This window comes from Budorcas taxicolor, chromosome 4, assembly GCF_023091745.1.
Source record: "Budorcas taxicolor isolate Tak-1 chromosome 4, Takin1.1, whole genome shotgun sequence".
NCBI lineage: Eukaryota > Metazoa > Chordata > Mammalia > Artiodactyla > Bovidae > Budorcas > Budorcas taxicolor.
The window spans coordinates 111,673,258-111,697,535 of record NC_068913.1 but is presented as its reverse complement, the minus strand read 5'-3'; the positions used below and the strand labels follow the sequence as shown (position 1 = coordinate 111,697,535).

Genomic DNA, 24,278 nt, shown 5'->3' with positions numbered 1-24,278 from the left:
CTCCTTCAATAGTCACTCCAAATTGGCTCAGTGAATTTTCCTTAGAGTAAAATCTCATTATTCATCCATTTTTACCTATTAAAATTTCATCATTTTGAGTATACTTATTGTGAATTCTGGGCTTTTGTGATGGCTCAGTTGGTAATCTGCCTGCAACGCAGGAAACCCTGGTTTGATTCCCGGGTCGGCAAGATCCCTGGAGAAGGGATAGGCTACCTATTCCAGTCTTCTTGGGCTTCCCTTGTGGCCCAGCTGGTAAAGAATCCGCCTGCAATGTGGGAGACCCGGGCTTGATCCCTGGGTTGGGAAGATCTCCTGGAGAAGGGAAAGGCTACCCACTCCAGTAATCTGGCCTGGAGAATTCCATGGACTGTATGGTCCCTGGGGTTGCAAAGAGTCAGACATGACTGAGCGACTTTCACACATTGTAAATTCTCATCAGAGGTGGCAAGAAGCTGGCTGAACAAGGAATGGTCAGTACTAATAATATAATAAGGAATATTAAACACACATATAATACAAGCTATAGGGAAATAAGTAAAACTATATGATAAAGAGTAATGGGTATTAAATTTACATTCAGATATAAACGATAATATATGAGTCAGATCTAGCTGAGACAGGAGAAACTTAAAGTACAAAGGTCCTACAAATGAAAAGAACTTGATTAGTCAATATAAATACAGGGCAAGAAGGAAGAGCTGAGTTTGGAGATGTAGCTAGAAGCCAGATGGTAGAAGGTGTAATAAGCTATGGTAAGAAAGTTAGGGTTGAAACTCTGCAGGATTTCTTCTCAGGGAGTACCATGACCTGCTTTTTAAATGATCTCCCTGGCTACCCTCTGGGTAACTGAGTAGCTAGATGATTCGCTGCTGTTCAGTGTCTAAGTCCAGTCCAACTCGGCGACTCCATGGACCGCAGCACACCACGCCTCCCTGTCCTTCACCGTCTCCCTGAGTTTGCTCAAACTCACGTCCATTGAGTCGGTGATGCCATCCAGCCATCTCAGATATAATCGATAAAAGGCTATAGCGTGGGTTTATAGACAGGGCACTGTTTATACCCTCAGTGCTTTAGCACATATGAGGTACCCAAAGTGTATTAACAGATGAGTCAGAAAATGATGTGTGTTGAGTGCATGGAATTGTGTGTATGTGTGTCTATGAGCATGTCTGGAAGTATGTTTACAATCTGCAGATAAGAATGAAGTTACATAGATGAGTAGCTTTTTATGGAAAACTGTGACTTTTCCCTTCTTTATAATTTCTCTCTCTTTTTTTTTTATGATTCTCACACACAAAGCGGTGTGTGAATTTTTTGTGAAGGTCAAAACCAGGTAATAAAAGATGCCCAGGGACATAAAGGTGGCAAAGAGAAGGCTGGGCTTTCGGCTTGCTCTGGGGGAGGACCAGTGGCTCAGCTGGCACCGTGCCCACCGTGAGATGAAGCCCACTTATGAGCCCATAACCTCAGCGAAGAGCACGCACAAGGAGGGCAAACTTCTGTACTGACTTCTCAGAGAAGAGGATGGAATTCCTCTGTCAGCAGAAGCTGAATGATCATGGAAGAAAGTCCTCGCTCTCTTCCTTGCTAAATCCTCTTTTGACTTTCTCTTTTGCCTACCTCTTTTTTGTTTCTCAGCTTATATTAGGTTTGCCAAAAAGTTTCCATAACATCTTACAGAAAAACCCAAATGACCTTTCCAGCCAACCCAGCACATCTAAGGAATACATTTTGAATACAATTACAGTTCTGACTCATCGCTTCATTCTAAAATTCTCTTTCCCTTACCTTGGTTTTAGTTAATTTTTTCCAGCACTTGAATCTAATATTGACATTCAATCATTTGGCCATCTAGATAATTATCTGCTGCCTAATACCTAATTACACACTCACATAGAGACACTGAATTTATGTTTGTGCCTGTTACTGATAAAAACAGCAGGAACAAGTTATACTGAACAAGGCACAAGTGTGTATACATATTTAGAAAAGGAGAGTTTAGAGTCTGTGTAAAAAAGAAACTGTAATAAAAGAAACTGTAATAAAACATGGTTCTGAATAGTACAAAAGAGTATTTACAAAACCAATCTCATTTTATGAGATCTGACCTCAGTAGAGAGGAACCAAAATTGCCTCTTCATTGTGTTGAAATGCAAAAATATCACAAAGAAAGCAAATGTTAAAAAGGATGTGTCTATAATTTGTCAAACTATATATAAACTGAGAAAGGGTGGTGGGGTGAAGGAAGAAGCTTATAGCAGTACAGTACAAAATGATAAAGAATAGGGAAACTGAATAGTCCTAAAAGAACCTGTGTGGATCATAACAAACTGTGGAAAATTCTTCAAGAGATGGACTACCAGGCCACCTGATGTGGCTCCTGAGAAATCTGTATGCAGGTCAAGAAGCAACAGTTAAAACTGGACATGGAACAACAGACTGGTTCAATATTGGGAAAGGAGTACGTCAAGGCTGTATATTGTCACCCTACTTATTTAACTTATATACAGAGTACATTATGAGAAATGCTGGGCAGGATGAATCACAAGCTGGCATCAAGATTGCCGGGAGAAATATCAATAATTTCAGATATGTAGGTGACAACACCCATATGGCAGAAAGTGAAGAAGAACTAAAGAGCCTCTTGATGAATGTGAAAGAGGAGAGTGAAAAAACTGGCTTGAAACTCAACAATCAGAAAACTAAGATCATGGCATCTGGTCCCATGACTTCATGGGAAATAGATGGGGAAACAATGGAAACAGTGAGAGACTTTATTTTCTTGGGCTCCAAAATCACTGCAGATGGTGACTACAGCCATGAAATTAAAAGATATTTGTTCCTTGGAAGAAAAGTTATGACCAACGTAGACAGCATATTAAAAATCAGAGACATTACATTGCCAACAAATGTCCATCTAGTCAAAGCTATGGTTTCCCCAGTAGTCATGTATGCACGTGAGAGTTGGACTACAAAGAAAGCTGAGTGCTGAAGAAATGATGCTTTTGAACTGTGGTGTGGAGAAGACTCTTGAGAGTCCCTTGGACTGCAAGGAGATTCAACCAGTCCATCCTGAAGGAATCAGTCCTGAATGTTCATTGGAAGGACTGATGCTGAAGCCGAAACTCCAATATTTTGGCCACCTAATGTGAAGAACTGACTCATTGGAAAAGACCCTGATGCTGGGAAAGATTGAGGGCAGGGGGAGAAAGGGATGACAGAGGATGAGATGGTTGGATGGCATCATCGACTCAATGGACATGAGTTTGAGCAGGCTCTGGGAGTTGGTGATGGACAGGGAAGCCTGGCGTGCTGCAGTCCATGGGGGTCACAAACAGTCGGACACGACTGAACAACTGAACTGAACTGAAAAAAACCTCAGGAAACAGCTTGTGTGTGCTTAGTCATGTCCAACTGTGACCTTACGGACTTTGTAACACACCAGGTTCTCTTTCCATGGAATTTTCAAGGCAAGAATACTGGAGTGCATAGCCATTTTCTCCTCCAGGGGGTCTTCCCCAGCCAGGGACTGAACCCATGTCTCCTGCACTGGGAGGCAGATTCTTTACCATTTAGCCACCTGGGCAAAGATTAGCTTAACTTACTTAGCAGAGAATACAACAGAAGTCCACATGCAGAGGGGGGAGGTGAGCCTGGACTCCCTTCCAGGCACTGGGCTTTGGGAGTGTCACAGAAGAGATCACTCAGCTTGGGCACTACTGACACTTGGTGCCAAATATATACTTATTCGGCAAGGAGGAATGTTGTCTGGTATTTTGTGGGATATTTAGCAGCATCTTTATCTTCTATCCTCTGGTTGCACTAGTGCATGCACACACACACGTATACCCATCCCCCAATTTATCACAAGCAGAAATTTCTCCACATATTGTCAAACACCGCCTCGGGTCAAAATCATACCCGGCTCAAGACCAGTACTTTAGACATTCTGTTCCTTAAGATTTCTTCTCTTCACCTCTCCATATTAATATCCACAGTCTCATTAACAGGGAAAAAGGGAACCAGAAAAGGCAGGAACCCTTATTATTTTTACTTTTTTTTTTTTTTTTGGTAAATGCCCAAATGTGTCAGAAAAGGCAATGGAAGAAAGCAAGCACTTTAGAAAAGTTCAGGATGAGCTATAATTCTGGCTTGTTTAATGTCATATCATCTTAGTGATTAAACCTTTTCCCTTCTAAATCATTCAAATATAGCAAGTGGAGGCATTATGGCACCCAATTAGAAACAGAATTACTGAATTTTAAGGTTTTTACTTCATTAAAAATTGATGCCTACACTCTCCCACACACCTATCACCTGCGTTCAGGACTGGAGATTCGCTCGTTCACAGTAACAAAGCTCACAACCTGTATTTTGTTTCCAGTAGCGATGCCCATTGGCTGTTCTATGTAACGACGTGTACTGTGCATGACAGAGCTGCTCCAGGCAGTCAAAAATACATAAAGATATCGAGCACCCTCTTTCTCTTTCAGTGTCCTAAGGGAAATATTTCTTATGGACCCTATCAAGGGTTTTATTTCTCTCATCAAGCTTTTTTGAACAAATCATTTGTTAGGCATGCCTGTGGAGCTGATTATCCTGCATGAAACAGAATACACAGCTCTTTGGTCAGAGAAGGTTAGGTGCCTACCTGCCAAGGTATCTACATGCATGATCCAGGTCTCACATTTTCCTCAACAGCACTGCATTATAAAGGATACAGGAAAAGAGAAGCTGATAGCTCTGTTCTTCCCACCACAGTGAACAAAGTGCGCTGGAAGAACAGCAAGTATACACCATATGGTCCTCTGTGAACTTGGGAAACACAGGCGCGTGTTCTGGAACTGGGATGAAAGGATGAAGGATGGTGGAGGTACCCTTTATTCCTCCATGTCCGTGTGTGGTGTCTCCTATGAATTTACTCTGAAGTTTAGGTTTTATCCTCAAGCTATCCTATAGAGAAAGGGTTAGCGACTGGAGTCAATAGAAGACATCAATAGAAGACAACACAATTTGATCATCCAAGAAACCATCTCCCTTGGCAAAGCAACTCAGACTAGCCTCCTAGAACAGATGCAGGCTTTGCTTTAAGTGAGTATAGAACTGACTGGAGATCAGAGGTCTTAAGTAGAAGGTTGAAAAAACATTGATTTCCTTATTTTCCTGTGGCATTATCAGTCAAAAGCATTCCCAAGACTGAAGAAGAGAATAAAGCTAAATTAATTTTAATCATGCACATTTTTACTCTTTTGTATTCTGCGTGAAAAAAAAATACAAAGGGAATATGACTAATTTCAAGGTTTTACTTCATGTCTTGCTCCTGAGGATATATTTTTCAACAAATGCAGATATGCTTTTATTTTATTCATATAAGAGTTTACCTAGTACAGCTCTAGGCTTCAATATCCTAAAAAACAACTCTTGCTGCTATAAAAGTATCACATCAAAATTCAGGTCTTGATCAATTTCACACATATTAGCCTCCTACAGTTAAGCAATTATTTCCTTGAGATACTTGCAACTCTCATTTCACAATGAATTGGGTTCATATAAATTGATGAAGACAACAGAATTATAAAGTCAGATTTGTAACATCTTGGTATCAGTTCATTAGAAAAATCAATCAACTGGATATTTGGAAACATGCCACATATGAGTCATTGTGCTAGGCTCAGAGGTAGAGAGGCAAAATAAGAACAGGATTACTGTCCTCCAAAAGCTTTAGGAGATTAAACCTTTTCAACCAAGGCAGGCAAAACATCTGAACTACATAATATACAATGTCAGACAAATGAAAACAATAAAAGTGATTTGAAATTTTAGAAGGATGTGAAGTCACCAAGGGATGAATGTTCAGGCTTTTTGTGGAAAACTCATGGGACTTAATCTTAAAAATTGAGGGCTTCATGGAAGAATTTCCAATGGGAATATGACATAGTGGAAGCAGTCGCTTCAGAATTTTCATTGAGGGGATATACGGAGTGGACTTGTTTAGAGGTAGGAGGCAGAGAGAACAAGGACACCACCACTGTCCAAGTGGAACTCCAACAAAGAAATCAAAGATGTAAATATTCATCAGCTATTCTCTGCCAAGTGTTGTGAATTCTAGGAGTCCAGAGATGAGGGAGACATCATGATGAGTGAGTATACTACAATTTAAGTTGGAACAAGAAAAGTTATTGTTTAGGATATGAGATGCTCTGCATACTAGAGGATGGTAGATTACTCTCTGGGGTTTGAGAGAGGAAATGATACTAAGTTATTACTAAACATTACTAAAACTGAATCTTCAAGGGTAAGTAGGAGTTGGCTGGGACAGCATATAGAGAAAGGGATTCTTAGCAGATAGTGGAGAGAAGCCAGAGTTTATGGTGTAAAGCAGGAGAACTGAAGCCAAATGACTCCAGCTGGGCTCAGTTAGTGCATACTCATAAAATTAGTATTCTTAGAAATGAGGACTTAAAGATAATGGAGAAGAAAATCAAAGTATTTCCCTTGCATTTTAGAAATATCAACTTGGATAATGCGAGAGAGAAATAAGAAACAGTAGAGAGGAGTATTTAACAGGCTCGTGGGAGAATCCCAATGAGACACGAGCAGGGTATCTTTGGTGTGAGGTGCTGCATTCAACCAATATATCAGATGGGTCATACTCCACGATGCCTGGTCCTAGGTGAATGACAGCCAGTCTGCTGGATTAATGTGAGAGGCTGCATGGTAGAATAGCCAATAGTACTGACTTCAGACTCATGTTCTGGACTCTTTTTCAAACTTTTCTTGCTAGCTGTGACAGTCTAGGTGAGTTTTCTGTCTCTATGCCTGTTTCTTCACCTATACAATGCAGATGACAATAGCCACTATACTGAGGAGCTGTCAAATTAAGGCACTTAATTTGTGCACATTATCTTTGTTTAAACAGTGACTGAAACAGAGAAAGACCTCAATCAGTGTTAGCCACTGGGCAATCTGATTCCAGAGTTATATGCTTATAACTGCTATATCATAAAAACAGGACAATGATAAAAAAAAAAAAAGCGGCACTCATTCTGGCAAGTAAGATGGCTTCACGATCTTTTCAAGTGATGACTTTTTGAACTAGGATAAGGAAAATAGTATTTGGTCACCCTGGCGGCTCAGATGGTAAAGAATTTGCCTGCAATATGGGAGACCCAGGTTCAATCCCTAGGTCCAGAAGATCCCCTGGAAAAGGGAATGGCAACCCACTCCAGTATTCTTGCCTAGAGAGTTCAATGGACAGAGGAGCCTGGAGGGGTCCATGGGGTCACAAACAGACAGACACAACCGAGAAACTAACACTAAGGAAACGAACGCGTAAGGCACTTCCACAGAACTGGTAGCACTTGCTATACCATTACATATGCCAGGCAAAGAAGGAAAACACAATCTGAATTTTCTCGAGGTTTTGAACTAGGATCCCAGAAGAATGATTTTACCATTGCTATAAATGAGAAAGAAGGGTTCACAGTTGTATCTAATTCACAGGGTCACTGAAGCCATACGCATATTGATTCATTGTAAAGGATTTCGCACAGTGACAAGCCTGGTGTAAGCTCTCAGGAGTTATTAGTGATCATCATATGACTTCAGTGCATCTCAGGATGAGATGAGAGACACATCTGAATGACCCTGGAGTCCTATTTCTTGCAAACTCTTAGCGCCATAGTAGAGAGCTGGACCAGCAGACCTGAGTCGGCACAGAGGAGAAGCAGGCTGATAGCAGCCGCTCGGCTCCAGCAGCCTCCCTTTTCTAACAAGGCAGTTTTGTTTAGTTTTCACTCCTTCTGCCATCATGACGTAAAGCTTAGAAGTGCAGGCTCCTCTCTACTGGAAACTTGGCTATGGTGTCAGCCAACCATCTATGCCCAGCCAAAGCTAAGGGCCTGGGGCATTCTATGCACTTTACTACTTCTCTGCTCAGAGTTCCCTCCATATCTCCCAATAAACTGTGTCATATCCACATGCCTAGAACAACAGGCATTCGGGGACAGCAGGAGGCAGAGATTTGGCATAGGTCTGCGCGGATATTGAAAGGGGCATTTCAGGCTGGGAGATGGTCGAAACTCAGGCCCACAGCAGTAGGCGCTATCTCTAGGCAATAGTGGGCTGTAGTCTAGACTCAAATTAGAAATGGTAGGGTTAACATAAAATAGCACAGAGAGGGTGTGGAGAAAAGGGAAGCCTCCTACGCCACTGGTGGGAATGTAAATTGGTGCAGCCACTCTGGAAAACAGTGTGGAGGTTCCTCAAAAATTTAAAAATACAGTTGCCATATGGTCTCCAGGGCACCTCACTCCTGGGCATATATTCAGACAAAACTATAATTCAGAAAGATACATACACCACTATGTTCATACCAGCACCATTTACAGTAGCCAAGACATGGAAACAGTGTAAATGTCCACTGACAGGTGAACGGACAATGAAGATGTGATATACTGTATCTATCCATCTACAGCAGAATATTACTCAGCCATAAAAAAATGATGAAATAATGCCATTTGTAGCCACATGGATGGAGCTAGAGATTATCACACTAAGTGATGCAAGTCAGAAGGAGAAAGACAAGTAACAGATTGTATCACTCATATGTGGAATCTAAACTATAACACAGATGAACTTATTAAAAAACATAAACAGAAACAGACTCACAGACACAGATAACAGTCCTGTAGTGACCTGGGGGAGGGGGTATAGCAGAGAGAGGGAGTTGGACTTCAGAGTTACCAGATGCAAACTATTATATACAGAATGATAAACAAGGTCCTCCTGTATAGCACAGGAAACCATATTCAAAATCCTGTAATAAACCATAATGGAAAATAATATATGTGTGTGTATACACACACACACAAAACTGAATCACTTTGCTGTATACCAGAAACTAACATGGAATTGTAAGTCAACTATACTCCAATAAAATAACTTAAAAAACAAAACAAAAGAAGCAAGAAATTTGAATGAGAGATAGGACTGCTGGGAAAACAGAGGTGAGCATACAGGATTCAGGCAGGACAGTGGCAGAATGGTAGGCGGAACAAGAGCCCTGCCTCTGGACAGAGGTTTAGCAGTAGAGATTTGATCTCTGAAATGATCCCAGAAAGAACAGAGGGGCTAGGGGAATGACTGGCAGATTACCGGCATCTTTCAGAAAACATCAGATGCTAATAATTAGTGCTACAGCAGAGACCTAGGCAGAGCTTTACCTGTGAAATTTAGATCTTAAGGTGTGAGAAAAAAAAGTGGTGGGAGAAGAAAGGACTCAGAAATAACTGCAGGAATTCAGTTATCAGAAGTAGGGTCTGTGCTAAAGTTAGAAAGGGCTTCCCTGGTGGCTCAGCTGGTAAAGAATCTGCCTGCAATGGGGGAGACCTGGGTTTGATCTCTGGGTTGGGAAATGTATCAGAAGAAAATAAATCATAAAATTGAATTATGATCAAAGACTAGTCCATAGACATGATTACTTTTTTATACAATGTTACCAAAGGTAAATACTTTCTAAGTAATATCCTGTGGCTCCCTGACAAGTTTGCTTGTTAAGAGCTTTTAGAAACAAAGGGAAGAGACAAATACATACATGAGACAAACATCTCAGAGGGCATCCCAAGGAATCTTTTTTTTTTTTTTTAAGTTTTCAAAATTTGTTCCGGAGTATAGTTGCTTTACAATGTTGTGCTAGTTAGCAAAGTGGATCAGCCACACATACTCACATATCCCCCCTTTTGGATTTCATTCCCATTTTGGTCACCACAGGGCACTGAGTAGATTTCCTGGCGCTATATAGTAGGTCCTCATTAGTTATTTATTATAGATAGAAGTGTGTAGATGTCAATCCCTATCTCCCAATACATCCCGCCACCCCTCCCCACTTGGTGTCTATATGTTTGCTCTCTATGCCTGTGTTTCTATTTCTCTTTGTAAGTAAGACCATCTATACCATTTTTTTTTTCAGATTCTTCACATGTCTGTTAATATACAATATTTTTTTTTCTCTTTCTGATTTGCTTCACTCTGTATGAGAGTCCGTAGGTCCATCCACGTCTCTGCAAATGACCCAGTTTTGTTCTTTAGGCTCCTCTGAAGTCAATTTCAGAGGATGCCAGGTGGCTCTATGAAAATCAGCAGGGTCCCTCTCCCAAAGAGACTCATTTCCAAAACTAATTACAATAAAGTCATAGGTAAGCCAATGAGCCTAAATTCTTCACAGGTGGGATGGCTTGGATTGCTTAAATTCATCAAAGAAAAAGAAAGGTAGATGACAGTCAGATGTACTATCTCCCAGTCTGAATTTGCTGCTTGAATGAATTACCCAGGGTAATTCTCATCATGAAATTAATCGGAGACGTGAGAATTTGAGTGAACTTCCAATCCAGTGAGTTTGCTTTGCATTATTTTGGATTATGAAGGTAAATCTCTTGATTTTTTTTCTTTGCCAATACTATTTTTATCTTGTTAACGATTTAAAACAAAATTATGCACTCAAGGGTAAATATATCTACAGCTGATGTGGTGGTTAATTTCATGTGTCCACTTGACGTGGCCATGGGGTGCCCAGCTGTTTGGTTAAACATTATTCTTGGACTTCCCTTGTGGTCCAGTGGTTAAGAATCCACTTGCCAATGCTGGGGAAATGGGTTTATCCCTGGTCAGGGAGGATTCCACATGTCGCAGAGCACCTAAGCCTGTGCACCCCAACTACTGAGCCTGTCCTCTTCCTAACTTCTCTTCCAGCATGACAGAAGCCACGATAAGGAGAAGCCTGCACATCGCAATGAAGCATATCCCCCTCCCCCACCTGCTGCAACCAGAGAAAGCACCCGTGCAGCAACAAAGACCCAGCACAGCCAAACAAACAAGAAAACATTATTCTAGTGTGCCTGCGAAGGTGTTTCTGGGTGAACGCAACACTTTAATCTGTAGCCTTAGTATAATAACATGGACTGATCTCCGTAGCATGGGTGGGTCCCATCCAATATGCTAAATGCCTGAATGTAACAAAAAGGCAAAGTTATGGGGAAAGTTATGGGCTTCCCTGGTGGCTCAGCTGGTAAAGAATCTGCCCACAATGCGGGAGACCTGGGTTCAATCCCTGGGTTGGGAAGATTGCCTGGGGAAGTGAAAGGCTACCCCCCTCCAGTATTCTGGCCTGGAGAATTCCAGTCCATGAAGTCGCAAAGAGTCGGACACAACTGAAGGACTTTCACTTCATGGGTAATTACCTCTTTCCGCCTGATGGTTTTCCAGCTGGGACACTGGACTTTTTAGGCCTTCAGACTCAGACTCAAACACTGGCACTCCTTTGCTCTTGAGCCTGCTAGTTTTCACACTGTTTTTTATACCCTCAGGTCTCAGCCTCCAGAATTGTGTAAGCCCGTCCTTCTAATAAATGTCTTCCTCTCCCTATATACCGTCTACTGGTTTATTGCTGGAGAACTCTGACTAATATGGTTGGCTTTCCTCTCTCTACTACATAAATCTATATTGCTTAAATTGACCAATTACTCATCTGTCAGAGAAGTTTCAGTCCTGAAAGTTAAATGAAACATAAAGTTGGAGAACCTCTCAGCAAAGCTACCCTGTTCTGTGTCCTCCCCTCTCTTGTCTTGGAAACAAGCATATTCAGTGCATTTATACATTAAATGTGGGGTTCCAGAGCTCTGTTCCTTGCCAGTCTTGCACAATTCATTTTCTTCTCAGAGTTAGTTTGTAGTAGCAATGACGTATTTTCCCTTTGATTAGCTTATTTGTACAGTAAACTAAATCGTGAGAGGCGGGGAGACCTGGTGTGCTGCAGTCCATGGGGTTGCAAAGAGTCAGGCATGACTTAGTGACTGAACAACAGCAACAACAACGGTAAACTAAAGCCTTTAGAACATAACCTGATCCCTACGGGGGGCTTTTACCTCCATTTTATCCACCTAAGTTTGCTAAGTTCTACCCTCTCCTTGCAACTTTAAAAAATTATTAAACACACACGCACACCATCATGTTTTATTCATCTTCCCTGAAGAAGGCATAGGATATTTTCAAAGGCCCCCAAACCCTGTGGAAGCTAGAGTGGGTACAGTATCCTGCTGTGTGATTATAAATTAAAATGTCCCCTTTCCTTCCTGAAGAATAAGTCAATACCTAATATCACAAAACTTTCCTCCCAGCCTCTTTTTTCGTTCATGTTGGAATATAATGCTTCTGTTGATGTGAAAATGCACCAGCATGCACTGAAATATAATTCAAGGTAGATTTCCACTCAGCTGGCATGATGCTAGCACAGCGACTTTGGGAATTGAAATACAATAAAAAGTCAGTTGGGGGACACTACCTGGGAGCAAGACACTGTTAACTCAAATGCCTTTCACTGGGAACCAGGTGATTGGCGCAGCAAGTCTGCTTGTGAACTTGGGAGGATGAAATCAGCCATCTGTGGTGCAGGTATATCCAAGGTGATCTATATTTATAGCTATATATCTGTATCTATTGCTCTACATTCATCTTGCTTTTGGGTTTTGCTAAAAAGGGCAGATATGCAATCCTAGCACACATCTAAGCTCCTAATTAAAATGAGCATAATGCTTCACCCATCAACCTTCCTCAGGCTCCACCTTTCCCAAGAACTCAGAGCTGTATTTTGTCATCAGCATCCTAAAATGATGAATTTCTGTTTTCCTTGAACATTTTATGTATCTAGAAAAAAACCATCCGAAAGTAGAAACTTCTTATTTTTTTAGATATTTTTTAGGAGAACTATACATATAGAAATTTTCACTCAGTTGCATCTGACTCTTTGCAACCCCATGGACTATAACCCACCAGGATCCTCTGTACATGGAATTCTCCAGGGAAGAATACTGGACTGAACATCCATTTCTTTCTCCAGGGGATGTTCCTGACCCAGGGATTGAACCCAGGTCTCCTGCACTGTAGGCAGATTCTTTATCGTCTGAGCCATCAGGGAGGCCCCATTTGGAAATAAAGAGATTTGTAACCCCTGATTCACTATTAAGAAAAAAAAAATAAAATCTGTTGTTCCCTGAGAGCCAGTAGCAGTTTTCAGGGGAAAAAACCTTAATATATGAATTCACCTATCTCCCCCTCCATTATTTATCCTAAAAAAAAAAAAAAAAAAAGTTTATAATTAGCTATGTATATTTTCAAATAAATCTCATAGATTCAACATAAAATGTTCCATTTTTTATGCCATTTAGGAATTGAAGCTGAAGCCCATTGTTTAAGGACATAGTTTTTAAAAATTGATTATATAAATGCTTCTATTTAGGTGGGGAAACTAGACCTTTTAAATCGATATAACTTACTCTATGTAATTTCCATTCATCATGTTGTTAAGCGGTATACTTTTTAGGAATGTCATTTTACCCACAAGTATCATTGTATTACTGTATACATTTTTTTTTTAACACTGCTTGATGTTTATTTTAGAAAACTGGATATTATGGAAAATATGTTAAGAAATTAGTAATGGACTGATAACCTACCAATTAGAGGTAATTAGTTAGTATTATCCAGATTTATTTCATTCATATCTCTTTTCTAGTTATCTACACATTTATCAGTTCAGTTCAGTTCAGTCTCTCAGTCGTGTCCGACTCTTTTCGACCCCATGAATCACAGCACTCCAGGCCTCCCTGTCCATCACCAACTCCCGGAGTTCACTCAGACTCACGTCCATCGAGTCGGTGATGCCACAAGCCATCTCATCCTCTGTCGTCCCCTTCTCCTCCTGCCCCCAATCCCCCTCAGCATCAAAGTCTTCTCCAATGAGTCAACTCTTTGTATGAGGTGGCCAAAGTAATGGAGTTTCAGCTTTAGCATCATTCCTTCCAAAGAAATCCCAGGGCTGATCTCCTCCAGAATGGACTGGTTGGATCTCCTTCCAGTCCAAGGGACTCTCAAGAGTCTTCTCCAACACCACAGTTCAAAAGCATCAATTCTTCGGTGCTCAGCCTTCTTCACAGTCCAACTTTCACATCCATACATGACCACAGGAAAAACCATAGCCTTGACTAGATGGACCTTAGTCGGCAAAGTAATGTCTTTGCTTTTGAATATGCTATCTAGGTTGGTCATAACTTTTCTTCCAAGGAGTAAGCATCTTTTAATTTCATGGCTGCAGTCACCATCTGCAGTGATTTTGGAGCCCCAAAAAATAAAGTCTGACACTGTTTCCACTGTTTCCCCATCTCTTTCCCATGAAGTGATGGGACCAGATGCCATGATCTTCGTTTTCTGAATGTTGAGCTTCAAGCCAACTTTTTCACTCTCCTCTTTCACTTTCATCAAGAGGCTTTTGAGTTCCTCTTCAGTTTCTGCCATAAGGGTGGTGTCATCTGCATATCTGAGGTTATTGATATTTCTCCCAGCAATCTTGATTCCAGCTTGTGTTTCTTCCATTCCAGCATTTCTCATGATGTACTCTGCACAGGAGTTAAATAAGCAGGGTGACAATATACAGCCTTGATGTACTCCTTTTCCTATTTGGAACCAGTCTGTTGTTCCATGTCCAGTTCTAACTGTTGCTTCCTGACCTGCATACAGATTTCTTAAGAGGCAGGTCAGGTGGTCTGGTATTCCCATCTCTCTCAGAATTTTCCACAGTTTATTGTGAACTACACAGTCAAAGGCTTTGGCATAGTCAATAAAGCAGAAATAGATGTTTTTCTGGAATTCTCTTGCTTTTTCCATGATCCAGCAGATGGTGGCAATTTGATCTCTGGTTCCTCTGCCTTATCTAAAACCAACTTGAACATCAGAAGTTCACGGTTCACATATACATTTATAAAAATAATAATATTGGGGTTATATTCTACATAATTTTTGTAAACACTCTTATTTACTATGTTTTCCACTTGTTATAGTATTTTTGAGAAACATGATTTCTTATGACAATAGTATTCCACATAAGGATGTGTTCTTTAAAATAACCTCTTCATTGAAAATATTTACTTGTTTTCAATTACTTTTATTATTAGACATATATTCTGAAGGAGATCAACCCTGGGATTTCTTTGGAAGGAATGATGCTAAAGCTGAAGCTCCAGTACTTTGGCCACCTCATGTGAAGAGTTGACTCATTGGAAAAGACTCTGATGCTGGGAGGGATTGGGGGCAGGAGGAGAAGGGGATGACAGAGGATGAGATGGCTGGATGGCATGATGGACGTGAGTCTGAGTGAACTCCGGGAGGTGGTGATGGACAGGGAGGCTTGGTGTGCTGCGATTCATGGGGTCACAAAGAGTTGGACATGACTGAGTTGGAACTGAACTGAACTGTGGTAATATATCAATGTACGTCTTTACTGAAAGTCATTCAGTCATGTCCGACTCTTTGAGATCCCATAGACTATACAGTCCATGGAATTCTCCATGCCAGAATACTGCAGTGCATAAGCTGTTCCCTTCTCCAGGGGATCTTCCCAACCAAGGGATCAAACCCAGGTCTCCTGCATTGCAGGCAGATTCTTAACCAGCTGAGCCACGAGAGAAGCCCAAATCATCATGACTCAAATTGAATTAAAGGATATGCCAAGACTCCTAATATGTTCAGCTTCTAAAAAACTATGGCTTAAATTTGAATTAAGGAATATAATATATATATTATCAAATAATTCTCCACTTTGCTATAAAGCAATGTAAAACAAATCACTTGAAGTATGTGAAATAATGCCTAAACATTACTTAATTTTTGAGTTATAGAAATTTACTTTAAGAAAACTATAAAATTATATGGAGTTTGTAATTATAGAGCTGAAAATCAATTCTCAATAACTTAAAACATAAAAATATTATAAACAACCTTTTTTCCTGGAGGCTTCCCTCGTGGCTCAGATGGTAAGAATCTGTGTGCAATGTGGGAGACCTGGGCTCCATTCCTGGGACAGAAAGATCCCCTGGAGAATGGAATGACTGTCCACTCCAGTATTTTTGACTGGAGAATTCCACGGACAGAGGAGCCTGGGAGGCTAGTGTCCATGGGGTCTGAAAGAGTTGGACATGAATGAATAACACTTTTTTTTCTTATGTGAGGAAAAATAAATCTCATGATGCAAATTATCACTGAACTTAGAAATTGGTATATGGATCAATTCTTCCAAATATTAATATACTAACTACATTTTCAAATGTTTGTAAAATCAAGAAATATTCTAATTGTTTAGAATAGATAGTGCCAGGAGCAGTCCCTGGGAAATGTATTTGCTGAGATTGAACTGGGAACTTGCCAGTATTTGCCAGCATGTTTCCCAGCTATGCACAAAGCCAAGAAAATGTCTATTCCTTAGGCTATGGTCTGGATGTGTGTTGAAATTCATGTGTTGAAATCCTAATGCCCAGAATGACAGTATTAGTAGATGGGGCTTTGATATGCTCAGGTCAGCAGGGTGGAGCCCTCAGGAATGGGATTAGAGTTATTAGAAAGAAGACAGCACAGATCACCCCTTTTACCATGTGTTTGTTGTTGCTGTTGTTCAATCACTAAGTCATGTCCGATTCTTTGTGACCCTGTAGACTGTGGCACACCACACTTCCCTGTTCTTCACCATCTCTTAGAGTTGGTTCAAATTCATTTCCATCAAGTCAGTGATGCTATCGAAACATCTTATCTTCTACTGCCCTCTTCTCCTTTGGCCTTCAATCTTTCCCAACATCAGGCTCTTATATAATGAGACAGCTCTTTATATCAGATGGAGCTTCAGTTTCAGCATCAGTATACTCAGGGTTAATTTCCTTTAAGATTGACTGGTTTGATCTCCTTGCTGTTCAAGGGGCTCTCGAGAGTCTTTCCTAGTACCACAATTCGAAAGCCTCGATTGTTCAGCACTCAATGCAGGAGACATAAAGAGAGGTGGGTTTTAGCCCTGGGTCAGGAAGAGCCTCTGGAGAAGGAAATGGCAATCCATTCCAGTATCCTTGCCTGGAGAATCCCTTGGACAGAGGAGCCTAGTGGGCTACAGTCCATAGGGCTGCAAAGAGTTGGACACGACTTAAGCGACTTAACACACACACAACCTTCTTTATGGTCCAACGGCCTCATGAGAACACAGCAAGAAGTCTGCAGTCTGCAACCAGGAAGACGACTCTCAACACAGCTCGACCAGACTGGTACCCTGATCTCAGGCTTCCAGCCCCCAGAACTTTGAGAAATATGTGTGTGTGTGTGTGTGTGTGTGTGTGTGTGTGTGTAAAAACAACATAGTTAACAGATTTTGTTATGGCAGTTTGGGTAGACTAAGATACTTTCCCTTAAAGGGCCCAAATGGAAATTTATCAAAGGTTTACAAAGGAAATTGTCCTGCAAAACAGAAATAAAGCAAGGCCCCAGGAAGTTTCCCTTTGGAGACAGGAATACAGAGCTGATGTTTACTGAGAACAAGTTTCTGAAGCAGTGTGGATATTAAGAAGCCATTTGATAATTGAAGCAATGTGAGGCTTTCCTGGTGGTTCACATGGTAAAGAATCTGCCTGCAATTCAAGAGACCCAGGTTCCTGGGTCAGGAAGATCCCCTGGAGGAGGGCATGGCAACCCACTCCAGTATTCTTGCCTGGAGAATCCCATGGGCAGAGGAGTCTGGTGGGCTACAGTCCATAGGGTCACACATAGTCAGACAAGATTGAAGCAACTTAGCATGCACTCACACTTGCACTCTCTTCATAAACAAAACAATGAGGTTTGAACACTTCAACTTAGCAAACAGTTGATTTCGCAGGAGGGCATATTCTGAATGATTCTTCTAAAAGGTTTTGTTTTCATAGATAGAAATTGATTTTTTTTTCAATAGGTGAGAAAGGTCACTAACAGAAATCATGTTCCTTTCTCCATATAAATGCTAAACCACTTTCCATCACCTTATTAACAGGGAGATGAAAACTTTACAGTATATTCTAAGCATCTATTTGTAACTAGGGCATAAAATTAATGCATTTTGCAATTAAAAACTTTATTTCAAATGGTATTCAGATTATTTGTGTGTGTGTGTGTGTGTGTGTGTCTGTGTGTGTGTGTTTTGTTTGGCTACGTATCAGACAGTAATACACAGGAATACTTTTTTTTTTTTTACTACTGTTAAAATATTATAATATTGTTTCTGAAAGATACATTTAGTTTTCCATCATGAATTGATGGCATAAATACTCGCAGGCAATTAGAACTTTAAAAAATCCCAACTTTTCAAATGAGAAGACCAGTCCTTAGGTTGGTATTTTTCTAATTATGGGTTGCAGCTTGTTTTTAGGTCATGAAATCACTTAGTGGATCGTGGTAATTTTTTTAAATTGAAGAGCAACAGAAGAGAAAAAAACAAAGTTATGAGAACACATTAAAGCAAAAGGTAAATTATATTTCATGAAAACTTTGTTTCAGTAGGTATTGAGTATAATATAAAATGCTTTCTCATTGTTTTGGTCAAAATCATTTGAACCTGGAGGATGCTGTGCTAAATGAAACATGTCAGAGAAAGATAGATACTGTATGACCTCACTTACATGTAGAATCCTAAACTAGAAGTCATAGAATCAAAGAGTAGAATGATGGCGGTTGCCAGGGGCTTGTTGTATAGTGGTCAAAGGGTACCAGTTTTCAGTAAGGAGACGAAAATGTCCGGGGGAATCTAATGTACAGCATGGTGATTTTAGCTAACAATACTGCACATTGGAAATTTAAGTATACACCATGACAAAAATAAACTCAAAATGGCTTAAAGACTTAAATATGACAAGATACCATAAATCTCCTAGAAGAGGACATAGGCAAAGCATTCTCTGACATAAATTGCAGTAGTATGTTCTTAGCTCAATCTCCCCAGGCAAAAGAAATAAAAGCAAAAATAAGCATACGAGACCTAATTAAACATACCAGTTTTTACACAGGAAAGGAAACCATAAATAAAATGAAAAGACAACCTACAGAATAGGAGAAAATAATGGCAAACAGTGTACCTGACGAGGGCTTAATTTCCAAAATAAATAAATAGCTCATACAACTCAACATCAAAACAATAACCCAATCAAAAAATGGACAGAAGACCTAATGAGACATTTTTCCAAAGACAGATGGCCAACACACACATGAAAAGATGCTTACCATCACTGATTATTAGGGAAATGCAAATCAAAGCAACAATGAATTATCACCTCACACCAGTCAGAAAGGCCATCATCAAACAATCTGTGGACAATAAATGCTGAAGGGGCATGGAGAAAAGGGAACCCTCCTGCACAGTTGGTGGGATGGTGCACTGATGGAGCTACAATGCAGAACATTCTGAAGGTTCCTCAACAAACTAAAAACAGTCAGGACAGGCTCTAGACTAAACATAGAGCTACCATTTGATCCATCAATCTTGCCACCTGGCATTTATCTGGAAAAGACAAAACCTCTAAATCCCAAAGACACATGCACCCCAGTGTTCACTGCAACACTATTTCCAACGACCAAAACATAGAAACAACCTAAATGTCCACTGACAGACGAGTGGATAAAGAATATGTGGTGTGTAGATACAATTAAATGTTACTCAGCCATAAAAAGGAATGAAGTAATGCCATATGCAGCAACATGGATGGACCTAGAAATGACCATACTACATCAGACAGAAAAAGAGAATATCATACGATATCACTTATATCTTAACTCTAAAAAAGATACAAATGAACTTATTTATAGAAATATACTCACAGATATAGAAAACAAAATTATGGTTACCAAAGGGAAAGAGTGGGGGGATAAATTAGCAGTATGGAATTAATAAACACACTGCTATACATAAAATAGTTAAGCAATAACGATTAACTGTATAGCACAGGGAACTATATCCAATATCTTATAATAGCCTATATGGAAAAATATTCTAAAAAAGAAATACACACATATATATATAAATATATGAATCACTTTCTTATACACCCAAAGCCTGAAGCTAACACAATAATGAAAATCAACTATACTTCATATAAAGAATAGGGTAGATATAACACAGAACAATTATTCTTTGTTAAAAGCAAATATCAGTGTACTCTATGTATGGGAAAATGGAAATCTTTGAAACGTAAATATTTCATTGGACTATATAGGAATGAGACTACAGAAAAATTCAAATATCAAATCCTGTTTTCCTTAATTTGCACAGATTCTAAGATAAATTAACAAAAACATCTAAAGTTTACTTTTATCATATTTAAGGAAACTTATGAGGAAACGGTAACCCACTCCACTATTTTTGCCCAAAAATCCCATAGACAGCGGAGCCTGGCAGGCTACAGTCCACGGGGTAACAAAGAGTTGGATATGACTCAGCAATTGAGCATACACACACATTAAGGTAAGTTAGTTGCTGTATATTGTATTCCTTTGTTTATTATTTCATATTTTAATAAACACATTTTAAATTAATTGAGAGTATCCTGGGGTCCTAAATTAGACCACATTAAATTAGCAAACGTTTATTGATCACTATGTTTAAGATCCTATTCTTTTAATTATAATGGCACTTGTTACATGGAAAACCACCAGGAATTTGGGTTTTCTCAGCGATTTCCAGGAGGGCGGACTTCATCCTTGTATTTTTATGTGTTTAGGCATTAAACATCAATTTTAACAGAATGTAGTGGGGAGTTTTTCAACGGTGGTAAATATTTGTATGTGTATCTGTTTTATGTGCTATTCTGGTCTCTCCAGATAATTTCTATTTGCTCTAACTCTCCCCACATGAATTTATACTGAGATTCAGTGATAAAATATGGTGATCAATCATTTTCACTATGAACTTTTGGAGAAAAAGCAAAACTAACAATGCAAAAAATGGAAAAAGTAAATATCTAGGTATTTTACAATAGCTTTTGATTTTAATTATTCAGATACACCTGTGACATAATGGCTTCCATGTCTTCCTTGAGTCCTATTCTGTAATAGACCACACAGCCAGCTCATACAAAAACACACAGCCTGTTGTAGGAAAAGGCACATATCCTCAAGCAGGAGATATTCTGTAAACACTAGTTCATGGAGCCACAGTGCTGATTTCAGCAAACATTCCTGGAGCATCTCTTATGTTAGAGGCATTGCTCTACGTGCAGGGGCATGGTCTCTGCCTTCAAGGAGCTGATAGCATAGAGGAGAAATGAGATGGACCCAATCATAACACTGTCACGAGTGAACACAGAATATTTAGAAATCAGAGCTCACAGTCACACAGTGGAGCCTTCTGTTAGGAACTTTCTCTCAGTATTTGGTACATCTGTACTAGGGGCTCAGGAAATATTCTTTTTCCTCCCATCTTTCATTTCTAAGTAGTTCATCACTTAGAATAAGTACTTACTTAAAACACTGCTCTCAAGAAACATCTAGAGAAATTTGATGATTTGTGTTTTTTTTACTATTTTTCAGTCCCATATAAGATATCATTTTCTTTGTTTATGATATCTCATTTGGCAATATCATCTTTCTTTCTGCCATCATATTCAAGGACTATTCCAAGGTAGACAAGTTTATTCAAATAACAACAATATTACCTAAGTCTCCGTTTATTCTGCCACTATACTACTGTCAAGTTTAAAAATCACTCTACTTAGCCAGGCCAGTCTTCCTTCAGTTGATACTTATCTCTTGTCATTCTTCTTTGTACTCATTTCCCTTTCTTTTCCCTAATACTTTGCATACATTTAGAAGACCACTTTGAGCTTTTGATTCAAGCAGTAGAACTTACCTTTAAAGTCATAATTTACAACAACACAACCTTATTACTCATAGTAAAAGGAATGTGAATGTCCATAAAGTCAAAAGATATCAAGTGCTCTTATGTTACTAAAACAAACATTCTTTGTTTTTAAACATATGATTTTAACTTACAGGAATATCCAGTACTCTATGCAAGAGGGACTATCATGTCTAAAAAGGAAAGGATTTCAGTCCTGTCAAGACAGTCCCAACCAATTTTCCTCCTCGCCTGCCCTCATCCTCTCAGCCTTTCTAAGTTTCCTTCATTCAGTCTGCACTCAGGGAAGCCAAGGAAAGATCTCAGAGTCTGAATCCAAACATAATCACGAGAGTGTGCCAACAACAAAGTAAAAACATAACCCTAGCTGTGGAAATCACAACAGCAGTTTCAGGCGCGGGCATCGGATAGATTCACTGACCTGACGAAATGTCTATCTGGTTCATCTTGGTCTGCGTGACGTTGATGTGAACACCGACTTTGCTTTCAGTGAGGTCAATTTCCACGTTGCCCAAGTTATCCGCAAAATGACTGAAAAGCAGGAGCCCATTGGGGTTCCAAGTCCTGAACTGGAAGCTGACTGAAAACAGATCCTGGTGAAGCCGTCCAGGCACCTCCAGATAACTGGTAGCGTTGAAAAAGACAGGTACTGTGTAAGGCTCCACACACGAGAAACTCAAATTTCCCTGGAAGACAGAAGGGCATGCTTTGAGGAAAATGTAGAGTAAAATAAGCACCCATGTAAGACAGCTGACCGAGTGAGAGTTGTGCACATTTCAAAGCAGAGCTTGAGCTGTGTGCAATTCCCGCCTGCAGTCACGTGACACAGATTCATGTGTCCTTGAAAGGACATGTCCTGGCATGTCCTTTCTGCTGTAGCTAACAGAGTTCAGCAGCTGGCTATCAGACTGCAGGACTCATACAAGCACCTTGCGTCATGGATTTGGCAAACACAGCCTGGTGTGATGGGCTGGCTATGGAATGGATATATACCTGGGTATGTATCCTTCTCTGATGGATATAAGAGATGGACCATAAAGAAAGGTGAGCACCGAAGAATGAGTGCTTTTGAACTGTGGTGATGGAGAAGATTCTTGAGAGTCCCTTGGACTGCAAGGAGATCCAACCAATCAATCCTAAATGAAATCACCCTGAGTATTCATTGGAATGGAGAAGGCAATGGCACCCCACTCCAGTACTCTTGCCTGGAAAATCCCATGGATGGAGGGGCCTGGTAGGCTGCAGTCCATGAGATCGCGAAGTCAGACACCACTGAGCGATTTCACTTTCACTTTTCACTTTCATACATTGGAGAAGGAAATGGCAACCCACTCCAGTGTTCTTGCCTGGAGAATCCCAGGGACGGGGGAGCCTGGTGGGCTGCCATCTATGGGGTCGCACAGAGTCGGACACGACTGAAGCGACTTAGCAGTAGCAGCAGTATTCATTGGAAGGACTGATGCTAAAGCTCCAATACTGTGGCCACCTAATGGGAAGAGCCAACTCATTAGGAAAGACCCTGATGCTGGGAAAGATTGAGGGCAGGAGGAGAAGGGGACGACAGAAGATGAGATGGTTAGATGGCATCACTGACTCAATGGAGATGAGTTTGAGCAAGCTCTGGGAGATGGTGAAGGACAGGGAAGCCTGGCGTGCTGCAATCTATGGGGTCGCAAAGAGTCAGACAAGACTGAGCAATGGAACAACAGATTATTTTGTTATTCAACTCAAACTCCCACTTACATTCCCATGAAATGTGCATATATCATAATACGTTAATGCTTTCAGACACAATGACATGAATGTATAAAAGGAAAAGAACACTTTTAATTGAAGCTTCCTTCTCCCCCTGATGCTTGCTCTATTTGGTACAAAGAAATCTGATTATTCAGATACACTGAATTTTATATTGTAATATCTAAGTACCTTCCTTCTAAAAATACAAAAAAAAAAAAATCTACATTTTTTGCCATCTTTTTTCTATTCTCACTATATCTTGAGGAATATGATTTGAAGGCATTTTTTTCTTCATTGTTTCCTTAAACACCACCACGTACTTATCCCTAGAGGCATAGTTCTTCCATTTTAGTACATTAACCATTTAGCCTAAGTTAGGCTGACACCCCCATTAATATTCAAATTAAATTTGTGCTGTACCTGCATGCTCATTCATGCTAAGTCGCTTCAGTCATGTCCACCTCTTTGTGACCCCATGGACTGCACCCCTCCAGGCTCCCCTATCCATGGGGTTCTCCAAGCAAGAATACTGGAGTGGGTCACCATGTCCTCTTCCAGGGGATCTTCCCCACCCAGGGATCAAACCAGCATCTCTTATGTCTCCTTCATTGGCAGGCAGGTTCTTTACCACTAGGGCCACTTCGGAAGCCCTGTATCTTCACAGATGATTAGATGACTATTTTTAAAGCCTTACTTTTCCCGATGAAAAGAACTGCTCATGCACAAAAACTGACATGTCATAACTGTCCACTTGCCTGTGTTGTGGAGACTGTCTCCCAGCAGAGTGAAAAGTTCTAAGTGA

At 40.2% G+C, this 24,278-nt stretch overlaps 1 protein-coding gene across 1 annotated transcript in view; it reads right to left on the bottom strand.

Moving 5' to 3' along the window:
* The window catches only part of CNTNAP2 (contactin associated protein 2), a 1,656,810-nt gene that overhangs the window by 1,254,087 nt on the left and 378,445 nt on the right, over positions 1 to 24,278 (bottom strand). The window contains exon 8 of the mRNA XM_052638430.1: positions 22,161 to 22,425. Coding sequence (XP_052494390.1) covers positions 22,161 to 22,425 — 265 coding nt within the window. The remainder of the gene's footprint in view (positions 1 to 22,160; positions 22,426 to 24,278) is intronic.